The sequence below is a fragment of the Pogoniulus pusillus genome, chromosome 24 (genome assembly GCF_015220805.1).
Source record: "Pogoniulus pusillus isolate bPogPus1 chromosome 24, bPogPus1.pri, whole genome shotgun sequence".
Taxonomy (NCBI): Eukaryota; Metazoa; Chordata; class Aves; order Piciformes; family Lybiidae; genus Pogoniulus; species Pogoniulus pusillus.
The window spans coordinates 18926702-18941719 of NC_087287.1; the positions used below are offsets into that span (position 1 = coordinate 18926702).

Here is a 15018-nt window from a genome sequence, read left to right on the forward strand (position 1 = left end):
TCAGAATATGCCTAAAGGTTCCTTGCAGAATGAAGTATGATTGGTTTTACATCTCAGTGTGACTCTTCAAAGTTCACAAAGTGTTACTTTTAGCTTGAAAATAATTTACTCTGCACTTTAAGGACTCTTCTAAATTACATTTGTTCTGAATTGAGACTGGGCAGAGGTGCCAGGAAAGAGCTTCATGGTTATATTAACATGGCTAATACAACATACTTAAACAGTTTGCCTGCAGGGTTGTCCTGGTTTAAGAGGAAGCTCTTGCCACTGGTAATGTTAAATCTGTGTACTAGCAGGCAGTGAGCTATCCCTTGGTTTAAAGGTAAGCCAGTTAGACAATGAAGTTCTGTTTCTGCTTCTTCACTTTGCAGTTCCTTACAGCATAATCAAATCCATGAAATCACAGAAGATACCTTTCAAGGACTGTCTGCTCTTCGTATCCTGTAAGTGCACATAGCTGCATTTTGAGTAAAGCAAGATAATGCTCTTGATTCCCATGTAAACTGATGTTAAATCTGATTGATGGCAGAAGCCCAGATATGCTGGATCATAAGGAGAAATAAACCATGTGCAAGAGACAGGAGCAGCTGAAGTTTCAGTCCCCTGCTTTCTGTTTCCCATCTTGTTTTTCTAACCTATAAAGAAAGAAAAGACTTTTTGGGTAGTCAGCTATTTTGCACTATATTATTACCACATGATTCTGTTACACTGTATTCATTGGAGAGATCCTCTCTGTTTTCTTCAGGAGGAAGAGACCAGTAAACAAAATTATCTCCTCCCCTTATGTCTAAAGCTATATGAAGATTATGTAGGAACACTGAAATGATCAGAGAAGTCCACAAATTGTCAGGTGTTGTAGAAGGAATGTCATAATGTAAATCACAGTGGTCCAGGAGCTGGAGCTGGATTTTGAAAGCCAACAAAGCAGATGGTCTTCTGCTTGCCCTTTCCCTGTCTTCCCCAACCCCTGCCAACGTGCCCTGCCACAGCTGTGATTGTCACTGAAGGGGTCCCCTTGGCACTTCCAGCTTGGGAATGGATGATGCCAGCCTCTGCCTTGCAGCACAGGTTGAGCTGCTGATACCAGGAAGGAATGAAAGAGATGCAGAAATGGGAGGTGGATTCTCTGTGGGCATGAGGTGAAGCAGCATACACAGCTGCTTACCAGGGGATCTGGCTGCTAGTGCAGCTGTCTGACTGGGGAGGAGGAGGAAATGGAAGGGTTGTTCAGCTTTTCTGGGAAAGGCATGAGGGATTTCCCACCTTAGCCTGATTGCCAGTCCAGTGGCTGTTGCAGAGTTTGGATGAACCTGTTAAAATAATCATGTTCATATTCACTGCAGTGACCTCAGTAGGAATCGGATCCATCAGATCCACAAGGAAGCTTTCACCACTGTTGGAGCTATTGTTAACCTGTAAGTAGGTTGTTTTGTGCAGCAATCTCTTCTTCTGTCATTCAACTGCTGAGATAGTAAATATTTTTAGCTTAAAATAATATGTGCCTTTCATCAATCAAGAAGGCTCTCACTAGCTGAATATATGTTAAATGTCTGCTGCACTGGTGGGCACTTGACAGAGCACAGCCTCAGTATGAGACTTTAGAAGCCTTTCTACTTGAAGGAGATGTATGCTTTAGGATCTTCAAACTTCCTTCTTGTCACACTGTCATAACGTTTCTGTTTCAGAGACCTGAGTTTCAATGAACTCACTTCAGTTCCAAGCGAAGGATTGAGTGGACTGAACCAGCTTAAACTTGCAGGCAATTCCGAGATGAAAGAAGCTTTGGCAGCAAAGAACTTTGCAAAGCTCCGGTATGTTGGTAGATAGCACCACAGAGAGCCTCTCCTATTTTGGCAGTAGTGAGTCTTGTGACAATAAATGCAGGCAGTGTAGGTAATAATCGTGACAAATGGTCACGCCCGTGGAGTCCTCTGGTGCCTTAATGGTGGCGTATATGAAAGGGCATCTGTCTGACTGTGCTGGTGTGGAAGCCATAAGCAGGCAACTTTCTTGGAACCTTTTATGTTTCCCCTTCACCACTTTTCAGGCAGATATCATCTGACTCTGGAGCGGTGGTTTGGGTGGATTCCATTTGTTACCGAGCTGAGCACATCTGCCTTTGGGAGCGTGGAAAAGGGAGCAGGCGTGCAGGTGTCTGGTTCCGTAGCCGCCGTGCTTTACACGGGTGCTGTTTGCTCTTGGAGGCAAAGGAGAAGAGAAACAGTAATCATTCCAATGGGAAGTTGGTTCTGATCAGACAGTGATTACCTGCTTTGCATTTTCAGAGCTCTTCCTGCACATGGAGAAGCAGTTAAAAATTGTTTCCCGTACTGTCCGATGATAAAAGTGGAGATGAGGATCCTGTTGACTCATCCAAAGGCAGGAATCTGTGTCCTGTTAGGGTCAGGCCTCAGCAGTCCTGTGGAAACAGACTGGGCTGTAGGGTTTGATCTGTTTGAGAACTCCCTTAGACAGACGTTCCTCTTAAATGCTTACGAGAACAGAAGTCAGGAACAATGGTCAACAGTTGGTAGTCTGCACTGTAGATAATAGTGACAGTAGTAAGTATTCTAACCTAGGCCAGAAAAGAAAGGCTTCTGGCCTGCTATTGCCTCACTATAATAATAGTTATGTCAAGAAAGGTGATCCTGCCACTTTATTCTGCTCTGCTGAGACCTCATCTGCAGTACTGCTTCCAGCTCTGGAGCCCTCAAGACAGCAAGGACAAGGACCCGATTGAAGAGGCCCAGAGGAGGAGCACAAAAATGATCAGGGGGCTGGAACACCTCTGCAAGAGGACAGGCTGAGGGAGCTGGGCTTGTTGAGCCTGGAGAAGAGAAGGCTCCAGGGAGACCTAAGAGCAGCCTGCCAGTACCTGAAGGAGGCCTACAAGAAGGCTGCAGAGAAACTGCAAAGGCCTGCAGGGACAGGATGAGGGCAGTGGTTTGAGATTAGAGGAGATTTAGATTGGATGTTAGCAACAAGTAAGCAACTGTGCCAAACAAAAAGCTTTGCTCTTAGCACTTAAGTGTGCCACTGAAATGATTTCAGTAGATGGTAATCTTAAGTTTGGTGAGCAACACTTTGTTCTTCTGCCTGTTTTTCAGGTCCCTCTCTGTACCATATGCTTACCAGTGCTGTGCATTTTGGGGTTGTGATTCTTACTTAAACTCTAATGCTGAAGACTCCAGTCACCAAGATCAAGGTGCCTTGGTGGATGGTGAGAAAGGTAAGTGTGTCATCCTACTGAACTGGCAGCATTCTTTTGGGCCAGACTAAATTGGGTATTGTCTTTGAATAAGGTAAGGTGCAAGACCTATATCTTTATAGGGACACAAAAGCTGTCTCTGAAAGTATTTAGCACTTACTTCAAGATTGGCAGTGCCATGTTTCTTCTAAACATGTGAAATGGATTTATCTGACAGTATAAGGAAGAGGTTCTTCAGTATGAGAGTGATGAACCTCTGGAATAGGTTGTCCAGGGAGGCTATGGATGCCTCCTCCCTGAAGGTGTCCAAGGCCAGGTTGGATGAGGCTTTGAGCTTAGTTGAGAGAAGTTCTTGCCCGTGTTGGAGTAGGTGATCTGTAAGGTCCTTTCCCATCTAAGCCCATTCTGTGATGAGTCTCTAAGATTTCTCTGTTGGTTTGGCTTTTCTAAAAAAGTATATTTAAAATCCTTTTTTCCTTTCTTTTCCTTCTAAGCTGTCAGTACTGCTTCTGTCATTTGCAGCCACAGCAGAAAATGTTTCAAGGTATTTTTACCTTCCTGCTCAGAAAGGGCTCGTTCCATTGTCTTCTCCAAGGCCCAGAGATCTTTCCCCAGTGATGAAAGGTGTTGCTGCTTTGTTTTCAAGCGTCGTGAGTGGCTGGGACTGTCAGTGGTAACTCGACTTGCTGCAGCGATCTCTGCACAGAGCCACCTTCTGCGGCAAACCAGATCGGCTCCGCTTCTCAAAGGCTCGAATGCTGCTGAAGTGTTAGACCTTTGATCTTTCAAAGCACTGCTTCCATCCTAGGCAGCTTCACTGCATTTCACCTTTTTTTTTTTCCCCTTCCTACAACTAACCTGTTTTTCATTTTCATTTGGATACAGCTGACACAGATGTTCTAAGAAATGAGGAAAACGAGGAACTGGGACAAACTATTATTCACTGTACACCAGCAACAGGTAAATCTTGTAATGTGCTCTAGCCACATTGTGAACTTGAGGCATGGTGTTATGCAAATAGCTGTCTGCAGATTACAAGTTTCATTCCTCATAGTCATTCTGCACACAGCAGATTAAATTCTACAATGCTTGGGTGAAACTTCATTTGATGTCAGTGTTGTTTTGGATGAGCAATCAGAGAGTTTTGGCTGAGCTTTAGACACATAGGACTATATTGAAGAGCTATGCTAGGAAAAAAAGACCAAGTTTGTTTCCATAAGCAGAACAATCAGGACTGCAGCAGTGCTATTTGGAGCCTGCTGTGTTTAATGCACTGCTCCCTAATTCTCTGTTAGCCTTGCCAGAGCAATGTCCGTGGAGCAGACTGTAGGAATGCTCATCTCTCTGTGAGAAGTCAGCCTGTGCTTTAAAAGCTGAACTCAAACTGCTGTCATCGGTAGGTTTAACTAAGCTGGTTGCTTTTGCAGGAGAGAAGGATTAGAAACGTTCATGTGATATTACCCAGCCCTGCTATACCTGCATTAACTGAAAGCAGAGAGCAGTTACAAGTAGCTGCTACAGATACTTGTGCCGTAAGAGTCTTGCTGGCACATCAGAACTACTCAATTCAGCCTTGAACAGTCCAGGACTGCTGAAGGTCTTCAGTCTTGCAAATGAATGTTTTTCATTCCTAGGCAGCTTTGCTACTGCCCTTCTGCTTATCTTCCTCAAACTCCAAATTTCCACACACGTTTCCACTTAGGTCCTAAAGTGCTTGCTGTGGTGCCTGCTACTTTCTTGACTTTACCACAGGCTCTTCCAGAGGCTTCCTTCTCTATGTCTTGTACCTCCTGTTAGCATAAAACACATCAGTGGGGGAGCAGTATGCTTCCAGTGGGGTTCTGGATGAGCAGGGGTTTGTCCAAGTCTTGTTTTGTTCTCTTCCCCTCAACTGGTATTTTATATCCATTATGAAAATCTTGCCTCTCTTCATCTTTTGGTCTAACTCCAGCTGTAGTGTACAGAACATCACAAGGATTTCTTGATCACAGCCAAAAAAAGCTGTGGTCAGAATGTCAAATCAATTCCTAATGTAACTGTACATGATCTGACAGCTAATTTGACCAGTGCTGCTTATTTGCTTTTAATCTCCTGTTCACAGAATGTCAATTCAGGTGGTGTGGTACAAGGGTTAAATTTTAAAGCCTTCAGCTCTTTTTGCCCATGCCAGAGGTGCTGTAGCTCTGCAAGGAATGAAGAGCTTGTTTTACAAGTTCACAATTTGCCTTGTTTTTCACCAGTCCCTCCCAAACTAACAACTTGTTTTCTATGCCATGCTGTCGCCTGGTCATAAGTAGGGCACTCCACCCACCATGTAAGTTCGGAATCACTGCTCATCTCGTAGATCCACTTCCCACTTTGCCTAATGGCAGGGATGCATTGCTGAACAGTGCTGCTCAGGTAGTGTAGCACTGAAAGCTGTGAGGCTCATCCTTTGAGCATGAATTTCCCTCTTTGGGCCAGGGACATTAGCAAGAGAGGGCAACTTTTAACTCTGAGGACAGCAAGACCTTGGGAGAAAGACAGCGAAGTGTGATGGATGTTGTTTGTCTAAAGATACTTTACTGTACAGCTACTAAGAAACGGACTGCAAATTGATTTTGGAAGCATAGGGTTGATACTTCTAAATTTCCTAAGTGGGAAATTGTTTTAAAATTGGTTCGTCTTAGCAGGTATGGTCATGCTGTGTGAATGTAGTAGGAATAATAACTACTCTGGCAAGGATGTCTTGCTCAGCAATACCTGCAAAAGAAGAGTTGATTTTGCTGGTCTGATAATCCAGGTAGCACCACCATTTCCAGGAAAGAAGCTTGCTTGCTTAAGCAAAAGGACCTCTTTTTAACTTGTCAGTTCAGTCATTTCTGGAAGTTGCTTTAGGCCTTTGGGAGATTTTTGGGCTGACATTTAATCATTCTCTGCAGTTGCTGTTCCAGCCCATGACAGGAATGGGTTGTAGTTGCCTTTCACCTGCCTAAAGAGTGGGCATAAGCTGCACAGAGACAGGAGCTGTGGGCTGAACCTGGCTTGGAAGCTCCAGCCCGAGGTGGCAGCACAGTTTGGCATTTTTCTGCTCTGCCTTCACCTCCCAGAGTGCCTGACTGCAGGCAAAGATCCCCAGCTATTATGCTTCAGACAATTAGCAGTGCCTAATGGGGGTGTAGGAAAGGTTAAACTCTTCTAATTCTTGCTTAAAATCAGTGGGATTGCCCTCTGGAATAAATAGCACTGAGAAAGGTAAGCAGTAGTAGTGACCTTTTCCTTGTCTCGCCCCATATTATTTTGCTTCTTGGACATTTTTTATTATTAAAGCTTTTTTAAGTGTCAAAAAGAAGGAGGAGGGAAAAAAAATCATTTTCCTTATCTGACTTTCCAAGTCCACAGTGCCTCTCAGTGCTGAGGGTAGGGGAGAGGGCTTGCAGTGAATTCCTGTCCCTATTAAAACTGATTAAATCGAATTTGTCAGCTGTTTTACAGATGCTTCCTTGTGACCAAAAGTTACTCCAGAAGGCATTTTTTGAGAGAATAGGTTACCTCTGAAAAATTCTTTGCCCTTAGAAGTCAGTTGTGAACATTTGGCTTTTGTTTTGTTACCAGCTTTTTTTACAGAGCATGAAATCTGAAGAAAATAAGACTGGATGAGGCACTTAGTGCCATGGTCTGGTTGATTGGCTAGGGCTGGGTGCTAGGTTGGGCTGGATGAGCTTGGAGGTCTCTTCCAACCTGCTTGATTCTATGTTTTCATTTAGTTGGCACTCATAAAAGCTATTTTGAGCAGCTGCAAGGTAATTAAGTTTGTTTAGCTAGCTTGTTTATACAAAGAATGCTCAAGTGACCATTCATCACAGTAATTATTATTTCAGGCATAATTAATTAGTAAATAGTTTGAGCCAGAGTGGTTTACTTTCGACTGACCTATTTAGCAGTTCAGCTGTGTACTCTATTCAGGAATTAATGAGGAGTGTTCTTGTAATACCTTTTGAAAATCTTGCTTATTAAGGCATGATTTATTACTTTCCCCCTCCCCCTAAACTGGTTGTCCTTCTGTTTTTGTTTTCTTCTAGGTGCTTTTAAGCCATGTGAATATTTATTGGGCAGCTGGATGATTCGACTGACTGTCTGGTTTATTTTTTTGGTGGCTTTGCTCTTCAACCTCCTCGTGATGTTAACGATATTTGCATCCTGTGCTCCACTGCCATCTTCCAAACTGTTTATAGGCCTGATTTCTGTCTCTAACTTATTTATGGGAGTCTATACTGGTATTCTAACCTTCTTGGATGCTGTCTCCTGGGGAAGATTTGCTGAATTTGGCATATGGTGGGAGACCGGCAGTGGTTGCAGAGTTGCTGGCTTTCTTGCAGTCTTCTCGTCAGAAAGTGCCATTTTTTTCCTGATGCTGGCAGCTGTTGAACGGAGCTTCTCTGCAAAGGAGATCATCAAAAAGGGGAAGAGCAATCACCACAAACAATTTCAGGTGGCAGCAGTGTTTGCTTTCCTGTGCGCTGCGGTAGCCGGATGCTTACCGCTGTTCTACAAAGCGGAGTACTCGGCGTCGCCCCTCTGCTTGCCCTTCCCCACCGGAGAAACACCTTCGTTAGGCTTCACAGTAACTCTGGTGCTCCTGAACTCCTTAGCATTTTTGCTAATGGCTGTTATCTACACTAAGCTGTATTGCAACCTGGAAAAGGAGGACCTCTCTGAAAACTCTCAGTCCAGCATGATTAAGCACGTGGCTTGGCTCATCTTCACCAACTGCATCTTCTTCTGCCCCGTCGCCTTCTTCTCCTTTGCGCCGCTGATCACCGCCATTTCTATCAGCCCTGAAATCATGAAGTCTGTCACTTTGATCTTCTTCCCATTACCTGCTTGCCTGAATCCGGTTCTCTATGTGTTCTTCAACCCCAAGTTCAAGGAAGACTGGAAGCTGCTGAGGCGCCACATGACCAGGAAGAGCGGAGCGGTAGCGATCGCCGTCAACGCTCAAGGAGGCTGCGTGCCGCAGGATTTCTACTACGACTGCGGCGTGTACAGCCACCTGCAGGGGAACATCGCCGTGTGCGAGTGCTGCGAGTCGCTCCTCTTGTCCAAGCCCGTGCCCTGTAAACATTTAATCAAGTCCCACAGCTGCCCCGCGCTGGCAGTGGTGCCTTGCCAAAGGCCGGACGGCTACTGGTCGGACTGCGGCACCCAGTCGGCTCACTCCGACTACGCGGACGAGGATGACTCCTTCGTGTCGGACAGCTCGGACCAGGTGCAGGCCTGTGGCCGCGCCTGCTTCTACCAAAGCCGGGGATTCCCTTTGGTTCGCTATGCCTACAACATCCCCAGGATTAAAGACTGAAGGCCTTGGGCCATCAGCTGCGATAATAGAGAGCTGCGATGCTTCATAGACCCTTGCCTGTTCGGACCTTCGGAGCAGGAAGCACTTTTGTAATGGTCGTGTAGCATCACTGGTAAAGAAGGGAAGCAGGCAGGAACTTCTTTGAGCCATACAGTTAGAAAGAATTCAACAACTAAATCCATCACCCTGACTGTAAACAACTTGTACACCAAATTTGTTACTCCATAGTTTTGCTCTCTCCACGCAATGGTGGTTCCTTTTATACAGTTTTTTACATGGTAATGGTGTGGTTCCACGTTGTACTTTGCTTCTGCTGTTGGCAAGGTAAGTTCTGTTGGTTTGGGGTTGTTTGGTTTTTTTTTCCCCCTTTATTTTTCTCTTTTCCCCTCTGCCAAAGCACAATATAAAGGACAGTTGTTTCATATCAAAGAAATTATTTTTAAATGTGACTTTTCTATAATTAAGCAAAAAAAAACCCCAAACCTCTCTTGCTAGCTTTGTATAGTGTCTTCAGCATCGAATCTCAGGATGATTTTTTTTTACTGCAGGGCCAAAAAAAAAAGGGATTCATTCTCCCATGCATAACTGTGACAGCAATACAGGAATGCTGTGTTTGTTTTGTATTTGAACTGAAAGGTTTTGTTACAACAAAGCACTTGTAATCCACAGTATCTGCAGACTATGAAATAAGCCTATTGCCAGCTGTCAGGAATAATAGGGTTGAACACATTCATTTTCTTCCAGTGATGATTTGTTACTTCAGGTGAACCACAGCAAGATTCTTCAGTGTTATGCAGTTGGGTCACACTGCTGGAAGGAGTATCAGTGCATAGCAGTGCTGCCAGTGCTTACAGCTCAAGTCTTCCCAGAAAGATCGCCTAACACTCTGCAGTCTGTTGAATGTTACAGTGCCCCAGTAATACCTAGGAATAAACTGAGATTTTAGCAAATGGAGGGAAACCAGAAAGCAATTTTGCAATAAAGAGAAGCATCCTTCCAACCGAGTGAAGTACACTCTGTGTAGTCACTGATTTTCATGTCAATCAGTGCAGTATCTTTAAACCAGTTGAATCCTGAGACCCAAGTGATTTAAGTACTATCAGATATTGAGTCTGAAATCTGATTGCTATAAAGCTATGAATGCCACAATGCAGTAATCATACCTGTTTCTTGAACAATACACTAAATCAAAAGCAAATCCACTGCCATCCCAGTTCCTCTGGAGACATTCTGGTTAAGATTTAAAGCTAGATTGCTGTTTTGAGAATTAAACTGTATATACTGTTCATAACAATGAATTTTTATCTTTGTATTGTAAATTATTTGATAGAACACATGATGGGAAATGTGGCTTCAGTTCATTTTGTTAATTAAAGCTACCTCCTAAACAATAGTGGCTGCCAGTAGCAGAATGTTTAAAAAGTGGTTTATATACTTTTTTGCATTGTAAATAGACATGGTTGTATATTGTCACTGTAATAAACCTAGACTCCTTGTATATCAAAATCATGTAGTTTGTACAAAGTAGGGGAGGATTATTTGCTGTATGCTGTCAATTTTGTAAGCCAAAAACATTCACACTTAAAAACAAAAGGAGAAGAAAACCAACCCAGAGTCGTTAATTCTGCTATTTAGACTCATGAATATTACATCTGCAGTTAGCATGGTATGTTTCACTGAAAGCAAATAAAGGGTACATGAATGATTGATTGTTATTCAATCTCTGTTTTTCAAAAGTCAAGGCTGAAGGTTGTGCACATGTAAAATTACTGAGCCTAAGTAATGTGCCACCTGCTCTCCACTACACTGTGGTGAGAGTTTTGGGGAAAAGCTGCCAGCAAGGTAAGAAAGCTTCCAGTGTGCGAGTGGATTTATGGTCTGACTCTTGGCATGCAAGAGGTTAAATACTTGAGAGAAGCTTTTGCCCTCTTACAAAGCAATCTCTTTATTAAAGATCTTGTTACATACTGTATTTGAGTTGAAATGTTTTTGGTGTGCCCTGGAAAGTCACATAGGTGATGACTTTGGTGTGGGGACTATTAACAATCTGAGGGTTGTGGGGGATTTCTTGCCATTGTAGGGGTCCCAGTCTGTTCTGCCCTCCCTCTGTTGGCCAACCAGTCACAGGTGAAGAGAGTACTTCTAACACAAATACTTGTAGAATCATAGAATCAACCAGGTTGGAAGAGACCTCCAAGATCATCCAGTCCAACCTAGCACCCAGCCCTAGCCAGTCAACCAGACCATGGCACCAGGTGCCTCATCCAGTCTTTTCTTAAGCACCTCCAGGGACGGTGCCTCCACCACCTCCCTGGGCAGCCCATTCCAATGCCAATCACTCTCTCTGGGAAGAACTTCCTCCTAACATCCAGCATGTACTTCCCCCAGCACAACTTGAGACTGTGTCCCCTTGTTCTGTTGCTGGTTGCCTGGGAGAAGAGCCTAACCCCACCTGGCTACAACCTCCCTTCAGGTAGTTGTAGACAGCAGTGAGGTCACCCCTGAGCCTCCTCCAGGCTGCACACCCCCAGCTCCCTCAGCCTCTCCTCATAGGGTCTGTGTTCCAGCCCCTCACCAGCTTTGTTGCCCTTCTCTGGACACCTTCCAGCACCTCAACATCTCTCTTGAATTGAGGAGCCCAGAACTGGACACAGTACTCAAAGTGTGGCCTTCTACAGGAGAACAATAAAGGTTGGGAGGGAAGGAATTCCAGCTCTTGATTTCAAACAATGTTCTTGAGCATGGATTTATTTCTTCTTCTCTTTTGCAGATGAGTAGGATTCCCTGGGTTTAGTCATTACTTGGAAGTTTCAAAGTTGCACAGAGACGCTTTACTCCCAAGAATTCTTCTGACATCTATTACTATTTTTGAGCCTTCAGTTTTAATTTACAGGGTAATATTTTTAATTAAAAGCACAATGCAGAGCCTGATTCATATGTACTCTCAGTTTAGTAATTTTTTAATTACATAGGTGCTTTTGATCTTTCACTGCTTGTATAAGTAGTTTATTTTTAGCTTTTTAATGCTGCCTTTTGCATAGGGTGCAGGAGGAGCTGGCTGATTTACTCTTTGTTGAAGATAATTCAGTAAATAAGGAAATTAATTGAATTTGAAATGGGGTAACACATCACTGATGACTGTTTTGTTTACCCTTGTGTCCTGTAAGAACGTGGAAGGCAAATGGACACATTCTGCCTGTTGCATTCCTGGCACTACACTACTAATACCATATCATAGCCGATTGGATGGGGCTGGGTGCTAGGTTGGACTGGATGATCTTGGAGGTCTCTTCCAACCTGGTTGATTCTATGATTCATCCTTTAGCTTCTACCCAGTAAATATTAGTTAATGGTCACTGTGGCCTTTACTATAGTAAATAAAAGTAAATTTCCCTGTAGGGAAATTACTTAGGCTTAAGGGTAAGAAAAGAGCAAGTGTCTCACAAGTTTCCAGTAACAAAACCATAGCCTCTACATGTGTTAAAAATTGCAGCCCAGAAATGTGGAAGTAAATCTGTTACTGACAGCTTAAAAGAGGACAGAACTTCATGAAGAAGTGTAAACTAGCTGAGCAGGCCAGGGCTGTTCAAAAGCAGGAGGGCTCTGATGGCCACCTAACACTAACTGAGCTGCCTGGCGATCCTGCTAATGGTTCGAAAAGATGGTGTTTTAAGACAAATGTGGTTTATACATCATAGAATGAATCAGGTTGGAAGAGACCTCCAAGATCATCCAGTCCAACCTATCCCCCAGCTCTATCCAATCAACCAGACCATGGCACTAAGTGCCTCATCCAGGCTTTTCTTGAACACCTCCAGGCACGGCCACGCCACCACCTCCCTGGGCAGCCCATTCCAATGCCAATCACTCTCTCTGTGGAAAAACGTCCTTCTAGTATCCAGCCTATACCTCCTCTGGCACAACTTGAGACTGGTCCCCTTGTTCTGTTGCTGGATGCTTGGCAGAAGAGACCAACCTCCACCCGGCTACCTCCTTTCAAGTAGTTGTAGACAGCAATGAGGTCTGCCCTGAGCATCCTCCAGGTTTAACACCCCCAGCTCCCTCAGCCTCTCCTCACAGGGCTGTGTTCCAGGCCCCTCACCAGCCTTGTCACCCTTCTCTGGACATGTTCCAGTACCTCAACATCTCTTGAATTGAGGGTCCCAGAACTGGACACATCCTTGTACATTGCCCCAACCAAAGGAGAAGTTCTCATCTTAAGGCTGCACTCCTTGAAAGTAGAAGGCAGGTTAGCAATCCACAGAACCTGAAGTCAGGCCAGCATGCCATAAAGGCAGACAAGCAGTCCAGGACCTCTCAGACTTCATAGCCACCAGCTGAGCAGAACTTCAAATGCAGGCACAGGAACAGCCCAGCAGACAAGTACAGGCTGTGGTTGCTCAGCTCTGACACTGAGCGTTGAGCCAAGGAGCTCTCATCCTCACTCCTGTACCCGCTGCACCAGTTCCCCCCATGCTTGCAAATCTGAAGACTCACACTTGGTTGAAATATTCTGTTTATTTACTTTTACTAATTTCTTCTTCTTTTCCCCCCAGGTTACAAATAAGATCTATATTTTTCAAGGTTATGGCATGGTGTCCAAGTCTTTTTTTTTTCCCTAAATAAGTTTTAGGGTTTTTTTTTCAGTAGGATTATTTTTATACTTTTTCTGTGTTCTCGAATGCAAGTGTGGAACTAGACCTTGCAACTGAAAGTTTTCTTAGCTGATTCTTTTGATTAAATTTGGGTACTGTTATGCATAGTGAACTGAGCAGTCCAGCATAGAGCCGTGAAGATGATGAAGTGGAACATCTCCTTTAGGAGGAAAGGCTGAGGGAGCTGAGTGCCTTTAGCTTGGAGGAGCACCAAGGGTGACCTCATTCATGTTGATGAAGTGCAGGGCAGTGTTGGGAGGACAGAGCCAGGCTCTGCTCAGTGGTGTCCAATGACAGGACGAGGGGCGGTGGGTGCAAGCTGGAGCAGAGGTGATTCAACACAAACAGAAGGAAAAGCTTTGTGAAGGTAACAGAGCCCTTGAGCAGGCTGCCCAGAGAGGTTGTGAAGTCTGTCTGGAACCGTTCAAAACCTGCCTAGATGTGTTGCTGTGTGACCTGCTCTTGGTGATCCTGCTCTGGCAGGGGGGGTTGGACTCAGATCTTTTGAGGTTCCTTCTGACCCCTGATGTTCTGTGGTTCTCTGAGTGGTTTCCTTCTGGTGGTTCTTACGTTTTTGGGGACTGACCTGGTTGGATTCCAGCTGCATTTCTAAAATCCAACTATTTCCTCAAGAAGAGAGGAACCTTTCATAGACTCGACACATCAAGGCAGTTAGTGATTTATGCCTAGAATCTGAGTAATTCCTACGTTTTGCTACCTGTAACATTGCTTTCCTGACATCCTTTTCTGTGTCAAACGGGTTTCCCAGTACCGTGCGTGGCAGTTAGGGATTACTCGTGAGCAATCTGTCAGGAGCAGCAGGATGCTCAGACACGCTGACTGGCAGCACCGAGCAGACACAAAGTGCAGCTCTGTGGCTGTATCGCTTCGCTCTGATTTTATCCTTGTTTCCAGACAGCAGTAATTGCTTGCTCCATAGCCTGTGATGGGGCTGGTTCAGTCGGCACTGCAAGGCTGAGTGCAGTGTTGTGGTTTCCCTGTTGAGAAGCTGGGTTGGGTTTGCAGCGTGGCGACAGCCATGGGGGTGCAGGTGGATTTATGCACCGCGCTCAGTTGTTCGCAGCAAGTTCCGTGCTTCCCTGTGCCGCCTCGATTTTGCCTCTAGGCTTTAGCAGTGTTCTTGCCAGGGCAAATGCTTTTCAGGGACCTTTTCCCATCACGGCACTGTGCTGGTTTGAAGCAGGCTGGAATGTTTTGGTGAGAAGAATTAGATGACAGGCTGTGGAAAGAAAACAGTGGTGTCTGCTTCGCTCACAGCCTTGCTGAGAAGTACAGGAACAAGAAGCAAAACCATAGCTAACACTCTCGCCATCACTCTCACTGGGGCTGCTGGCTGAGCTGCATCTCTCTAACACACCCTCCATTTGGGGCTAATCCACTTTGCTTCCTAACCCCCTGGCCCAACCTCCATTCTTCCCTGGGACTGGGGTAAGGTTGAGAGGGGCAGGGGGAAGGTGCAGGGGCGGTTGGGAGCCCCTCCTGGGGACTCAGGTTTCTGGGAGGGGAGCTGTGTTTCTGTATTACCTTTTACCTTGTCTATTTCTGTCTGTAACTGTGTAGACTGTAAATATCTGCTTGTGTATTGTGCCAGCTGTAAATACAAGCTTCATTCGTATTTCCAGAGCTGGCTGAGTCTAGTCTGGGTGATTTATAGAGTGTGTGTGTGTGGGGGGGGGGGGGGGGGTGTGGAACACCCAAACCGTCACCGGCACCCAAGTGACAGAACGAAGGTTTTTCCATGAAGCATGTCCTTGCAACGAGCCGCTTATCCCCTTTTGTCAGCCTGTCCCTGGCCG

At 45.0% G+C, this 15018-nt stretch overlaps 1 protein-coding gene across 1 annotated transcript in view; it reads left to right on the plus strand.

Annotated features, from left to right (window-relative positions):
- Window positions 1-10518, plus strand: part of LGR4 (leucine rich repeat containing G protein-coupled receptor 4) — an 84880-nt gene extending 74362 nt beyond the window's left edge. Inside the window, exons 13-18 of the mRNA XM_064163856.1 lie at window positions 372-443; window positions 1344-1415; window positions 1686-1811; window positions 3108-3229; window positions 4094-4168; window positions 7270-10518. Of these exons, the coding sequence (XP_064019926.1) occupies window positions 372-443; window positions 1344-1415; window positions 1686-1811; window positions 3108-3229; window positions 4094-4168; window positions 7270-8546 (1744 nt within the window). The 3' untranslated portion in view covers window positions 8547-10518. The remainder of the gene's footprint in view (window positions 1-371; window positions 444-1343; window positions 1416-1685; window positions 1812-3107; window positions 3230-4093; window positions 4169-7269) is intronic.
- The last annotated feature ends 4500 nt before the right edge of the window (window positions 10519-15018 follow it).